Genomic DNA, 6,865 nt, shown 5'->3' on the forward strand with positions numbered 1-6,865 from the left:
CACAGCATTTCCCTTGTGTCAGGCCCGGCCGATGGTGAACCTTGGCTCTTGGTGCACCAGCCGGCGCCGTGGGTGGGGGCCCCTCACTCTCCCAACCGGAATCCACCTCTGTCCTCAGAGAAACAGCCGAGGGACTCGGTGCCCTGCACGTGGGCTAAAACAGGCTGCACCCCTAGGTGCCGTGGTCTGGGGGTGCTCAGGTTCTCTCGGGGCAGCAGGCGTGAGAAGCCCCATCGGGAGCAAGTCGTTCCCTTTCTCTTAATCGCACATTTGGACGCTTTCCACCCGTGTCCGTCCAGGTGGCCCGCCGGTGGGGAAAGAGGAAAAACAAGCCCAAGATGAACTACGAGAAGCTGAGCCGCGGCTTGCGCTATTACTACGACAAGAACATCATCCACAAGACGTCGGGGAAGCGCTACGTGTACCGCTTCGTGTGCGACCTCCAGAACTTGCTGGGGTTCACCCCCGAGGAACTGCATGCCATCCTGGGCGTCCAGCCGGACACGGAGGACTGAGGCCCCCCCTGTGCTGCGCCGGCAGCCCCCCGACCCACCGACTGCTCCAAGGACCCTGAAAGGCGGGATCGCACGCGTCCAGGAAAGTCCCCACGAAGCAGTGGCCTTATTTCCTCGGAAACCGCGCTTTTTCACCCAAAGCAGCATGGTTTCCCACTTCTAAAGCCTGCTGACGGGAACACACTATTTATGATGCTCTTAGAATGGCCGAGAAGGAAGCGCTGGGAAGCCGTCCTGGCTCCGAGCAGGCCGCGCGGCAGGAACCTTCAGGCCGTTGGATATTCTCCAAAGGAGCGAGCGAGCATGCCTCGGGCACACGTTTTTTTGTTGTTGTTGTTGTTGTTGTTTGTTGCCTTTTTTTTTTGCCTTTGGCAGCCAGGAATCACAAAGGCAGAAGTGGTCTCTTTGGTTCAGCCAGGCGGAGGGCGCAGGGAGACAGTCGTGCCATTTCAGAAGTTAGTTTGTATATATGACTGTAACCCTAATAATTGTTGTCAGAATCCTCTCAGAGTCCTATTTAACGAGAACTGTATATTGTAATTTAAAATAATTCTGCAAATGTATTTGAAATGAGAACGCAGACGTCCGGTGTTCACTGCGGTTTCCAAGAGCACCAGCAGCGTTTTGCAAACAGTCTGCCAGGCCAGACGAAGAAGTTGTAAAGTCTGTATTATTTACATTTGATATGCCTACAGGTATACGTCTAACAGGGTCAGTCCCTGTTTCTGTTTTGTTTTGCCCAGATTATTATCTGGCAAGGACTTTGTACATTTGGGAATTTTTATAAAAACACTTAATGTTATTATCTGGAGGCGCATCTCGCCTCTGCTTTCTCCTTAATTGTAATGTAAAAGCTATAAAGCAGTATTTTTCTTGACAAATGGCATATGTATTCCATTTCCGTGCATGCCTTTAAATCCGTTTCTACACAAAACTTATTTTATTTTTTAGTTCGACTGTGTTTCCCCAACAACTAACCTCCCCGACCAGCCATTTCCTTCCCGGGTTCCACCTCCGCGCCCCAAATTATTCTGTATGATTAAAATAAGAATGCTATTTTTGGAAATAATGTGGCTCCTTTTCAGAGAGCAGGAGGGATTTATGTAGCAGCTACTTTTACTGCAGAAGTAATTCACTGGAAAAAAATGTAATTTGTAAGAAAGCTTTATTTTTTTCTGCGTCCCGTGTGAAGTTAAACATATTGTACTGGGAGCTGAAGCCTAGGGCAGGTGGGAGGCGGGAGGGTGATCTTCACGGAGAGGTCGTGAGCAAAACCCGACTTGTCCTGTCCTTGCTCACCTGGCGAATCGTGGGCTGTCCGGACACGATGCTACTCCTGTATGCGCAGTACCCACAGCTCCGTGTTCTTGTTTTCGTGGATGCAGAATGCCCAGAGGCAGAGAGAGGACAAGCAAGATGGGAAAGAGAATCCACTGGAGGATTTGATGTGAGAAAAACGTTTTGCTCACGATGGAGAATTTTCATGGTGGTTTCGAAGGAGCCCCCTGGGTGGGCGTGCATTCGGGATGCTTGGAAATGATCAAGTCATCCTGGTTTCAGAGCCAGACGGGCTTCACCTGCAATGTGGGAGGGCACTCGGAGCAGGGGCTGGTGTCCCTAGAGGAGAGGCCATCTGTGTAATAAGGCTGAGAAGCTGGGTGGCGGGGCCTGCTGAGAAGAGCAACCCCGGAGCTGGGGGACCAGTCGCTCAGTACCTACACGAGACCATTTCCAGGGTCTAAGCACAGGATGTTTTTCTCAAGCAGGACATGTTTATCACTCAGACATCTGTTTATAACATCAACAGACATGTGACTGGGAACATCTTGCTGCCAAAGGGAATCTTAGCCATTGGCTCATTTTATATGGGGTTGAACCACATGAAATTGCCAATATTTGACTTTTTTTATCTACAAAGTTGGCAGTTTCATGTGGTTCAACCTAATAGTTACAGAAACTAAAGCCCATTATAAACCTTTGGTGTGGTAATGAACAGACTTCAGTATAAAGATTTTGTAATCTGGCCTTTTCTTTCTCAAATAATAAAGTATTTTGTTTATATAAATGCTTCCTTGTAAGAATCCTCATTCATCCCACCCCAACAGGGAGGAGGGGAGGTGGAGTGAGGATAGTGAACCCTGATCCACTGTCCATTTAGCCAATTTTACACACAGGTCACCTAGTAAATCATGACCAAGCTACAACCAACTATAGCTCTTTCTTAAGGACCCCAAAAAGTGTTCCCTTAAATCAAAAAATTCTTTAAGAAGGGATTAGAATTTAAAAAAAAAAGGGGGGGGGGATTAGAATAGAAAGATACAGGCACCTTGTCTTTGTTGGGGGATTGGCAGAGATAACAGAAGAGTTTGTAGGATGCTTATGTGAGGAACCCCGTTAGCATTCGAACTTCAAGGACTTTCTTCAGGATGCCTGACATGGCTGAGCTGACTTACCAAGAGGTGAGAGTGATGGTCCTCGGAGATGGGTTCTCAAACACACTTCAGAGTCCATCAGGATGCCAGCAAACAGGTGGGTTATATCAGAGGTGTGCTGGAGTCCCTCCCCACAGGCGGGTGAGAACAGGTCCCTTCCCAACTTTGTATCAGTGACATATTGGTACCTTGAATGTGATGGTGTAATAAGAGTATTTATATTTAATCCATGAAAATCAGCAGGCCCTATATAAATCAGGCTTCCCTCAAGCCCCCTCAGGAGCTGGTTCTTAAACATTTACTAGAATACCACTGGTCATCAGTGTTCACCATATGAGAAATTAGAACACATTTTAGGGCTCAGTGGTTGAGCATCTGCCTTTGGCTCAGGTCATGATCCTGGGGTGCTGGGATCAGTCCCAGATCAGGCTCCCCATGCAGAGCCTGCTTCTCCCTCTGCCTATGTCTCTGCCTTTGTGTCTCTCATGGTTAAATAAATAAAATAAAACACATTTTAAAATACAATTCCTTTTTAAAATAACATTAACACTTTTATGAAAAATAACTTTTCCCAAAACAGTGAGTATGTCATTGTTTGACACGTTTTCAAATTTATTTGATGTCTGGTTTAAAAGAAAGGATCTAGGTTCTTCTATTTTCTTGTGTATTTTTTCTCGTGATATATTTTGAAGGAAATTAGGCCTCACACAGCTATGTAATTGGAACAGAGGAGTATTTGGGAGATGTTTGGGATAATTGTGGATATTGTTTCATTCTATATCAAACCTGGCAAATGGAAGTTTTTTAAAGGTTCATTGCAGTTGGAATATGAAATCATATCAATAAAATTTCCTATGATTATAATAAATTTTATTGGTCTGTCTTGCACTTTGAATGGATCTTTTACCCATGTGTGACTTTGTAATATCACGCATTAGTCATTTAGAAAATATTGCTTCAAAATGTTGACCCACTTCAACATCCAATATCAAGTGATCACATTGTTACATTTATCACCAATTTCACCAGAAAAGTACTGGGAATCTATCAAGCTCACAGCGGCCAGTATAAATTTTCAAAAATTCAGATTTTCATTTGAAAGCTCAAATGTTATCATTGGCAACAAAGAGTCTAAGTTGTTTTCTTTGAAGTGACAGACTCATTTCATTTACTTTTGAGGACATACCTGTCAGATACCCAAGGCTGAATAAACATGACTTGTCTGTTATTCTTACAGATAAAAATGGTGTCCATGATAAAGTGGTTAGTTTAGCTTGCAACTCACATAAATACACAACTGCATTTCCTGGGACAACCAAGCTGCCTTTGTGTGCAGCAATTCTTCATGTGTACCATCTATTACCTAGAAGTTAAAAAGATGTGTATTCACTTAAAATTATTTTTCACTACTTTATCAAGGATGTTCTTAAATGGAACGGATTTGTTTGTTTATTTTCCTAGGAGTACATGGTAATGAAGAAGGCAATGATGGCTGGGACAGTTTAATGCTAAGGTCCCACAATTTTATCCATCTTTACTTTTGCAAGGGTGACTTTGAGGATCCCCTTAAAGGTGTCAGAGCCCCCACAGGTGTCTATGCACCTTACTTTGAGAACTGTTCTGGAAAGCCAAGCGACTCAGCCAGAACTCAGAGTAGAACAAGGGGCAGGGAGGTGACCAGAAGTCGAGTGAGGATGATTTTCCTTTCTCCTCTTCGATCCATTGTCCATCCTTCTAATCTTACCCTTTCATAGCCAATTAAAATGAGCAATTTAATTTAAAGCAAAAAAAGAATTGTCTAAAGTTCTCCATAATAAGGAAAAAGTTCACTTGCAAAAGGTGAAATGAGTAGTCTACAATCCCTCCTACCATCCTTCACTGTCTTTGTCCTTTTTCATGTGTTGCTCCAATTCTAAATCTTTTTTTAACGTAATATATTTCACCATGTTTTAAACGTTCATTTTTCTTTTTCTTTTTTTTTTTTTTATAAACGTTCATTTTTCTTAACAGTCAAAACAGATCATGAAGAGATGAGGTGCATGTGGCCTACCTCCCAGCTTGTACACATGGTGGTGAAGAAGCAAACTTAAATTGCCTTTAGGCCACACCATACCCTGGCTCTTCTCTATACAAGGGCCCCAGAGGGCTTCCCTCAGATCTGCAAATGGTGGACACTCGTGAGTGGGAATGATTTAGAGCCTGAAGGGGCTGCTCTGTTGGGTGTGTGAGTTGTAGGATATGGGAACCAAAGCAGATGGACAGGGAACAGAGGGGACATAGAAGGTAGTAACCTGTTTCATTACCTCTTTGGAAAAAAATCAAGCTAGTTGGCAGTAGGGTTTATTGTGCTTTGGCTTGACCATGGGTTATCATTCTCACTCATGCAGCAGTGCATGACCTTGGGCATGTGACTTCATCACTCTGTGCCTCAGTTTCCCCTCCATAAGGTGGAGTCACTGGGTGGCAGTGGATGGATGGATCTTTCATTTGTTTAAGACAGCAAGAAGTCAGTGACCTGGAAGGCTTTTTTTTAAGTCATGAGCAAAGCATTCCAGCAGCAGTCTCTTAGAAAATAGGGCTCCTGGCAGTCATGTCTCTGTTTTCATAAGGAGAAACCCAGGCACAGAATTCAGTGATGAACCTGGCACTTAGCTCAATCAGGACTCAGACTTAGATCTTCTGTTTCCCAATGTTGTCCTCTTGCCATGATAACCATGCCATGTTTTGGGTAAGTCGTTATAAATCCTACCCAGGGGCTCCCCCCAAGCTTCTAGTTCCTCCTTCTGTTCTGTTTTAAACAGCCCTCAATTTGAGTTTTAAAATTATCCATGAGCCTCCTACCCAAAGGACACATAGTTCTCATACACGTGGCAGCTGGAGGCAGCTAGTTTAGTTTGAGCAGATGCTCAAATCCCATAATCTGGGCCAGATGTTAATCTGTCTTTTCTGTAAGAGCAACACAGAAGGGTGAGGCCCAAAGCAGTGAAGGGGGTAATCCCTTATTGTGTAAGTCTTTTGAAACTCCTGGGCAGGGTTTGAACATGTGATTCTACTTGAAATCTGACATTAAGGGAAATACCATTTTTGGTCATAGCTGATGATGACACCTTCACAACTGGAATTGACATAGCCTTTGTCCCATGTGCTATGAGTAACTGCCCCCTTCTTGCCTCCTAAAGTCATGTTCAGATGGCAAGATAGCCCAGGATTGCTAAATCTGACCCCCACCAGCAGTTTCCGTGTCTATGGCCTCATACTATCCAAGTCGATAGCCAGGACTCAACACATACATGTGTATTTGTGAGGCATGGGACCAGAAATTCTGATTCATGAGAGCCCATGGCCTGTGTTGGCTGGAGGATGACATGTCCTAGGGATATTGAGGACGACAAATAGTACAAAGAACATGAGGTCTCATGCAAAGAGTATTATGCATTGGCTATGTTCCATTTCCATGTAAAGCCCATGAGAAACACCTTCATCATTTGCTAGTAAACTCCACCAAATTGGCTACCAAAGAGGTTATTTTTCATCACAGTGCAAACATGTAATTAATAATTGTGAAATACAGTAGCATTGGCAAATCTTGCTTTCATTCATCATCTCCTTGGGACCCTGGGAAGTCGGTTTCATTATGCTCATTTTGCAGATGTGGGAACTGAGGCTTGGCGAGATTAGAGCCCTATATTGAAACCAGAAGTACTTCTGGTCTCAGCAGTGACCCCTGATCCATCATGCCTGCGGACTCTCCAGGGGTTGGAACCCAGAGCAGGTGTCCCAGCTTAGGGGTCAGACAGACACTCAACACTGCCACGCTGGCTTGCTGCATCTGTCCCAGGTCATTGTCAGCAGTACCATAGGTGCTGTTCACCTTCCCACCCCAAGGAGAAAGTCAATCCATCATCTCAAAGACACAAC

At 44.4% G+C, this 6,865-nt stretch overlaps 1 protein-coding gene across 2 annotated transcripts in view; it reads left to right on the top strand.

Annotated features, from left to right (window-relative positions):
* Positions 1 to 2,580, top strand: part of ETS2 (ETS proto-oncogene 2, transcription factor) — a 20,881-nt gene extending 18,301 nt beyond the window's left edge. For both annotated transcript variants that reach the window (XM_072806992.1, XM_072806991.1), the window contains exon 10: positions 300 to 2,580. In XM_072806992.1, the coding sequence (XP_072663093.1) occupies positions 300 to 515 (216 nt within the window). In that variant the 3' untranslated portion in view covers positions 516 to 2,580. The remainder of the gene's footprint in view (positions 1 to 299) is intronic.
* Positions 2,581 to 6,865: the final 4,285 nt, after the last annotated feature.

This window comes from Canis lupus, chromosome 30 (assembly GCF_048164855.1).
Source record: "Canis lupus baileyi chromosome 30, mCanLup2.hap1, whole genome shotgun sequence".
Lineage (NCBI taxonomy): Eukaryota > Metazoa > Chordata > Mammalia > Carnivora > Canidae > Canis > Canis lupus.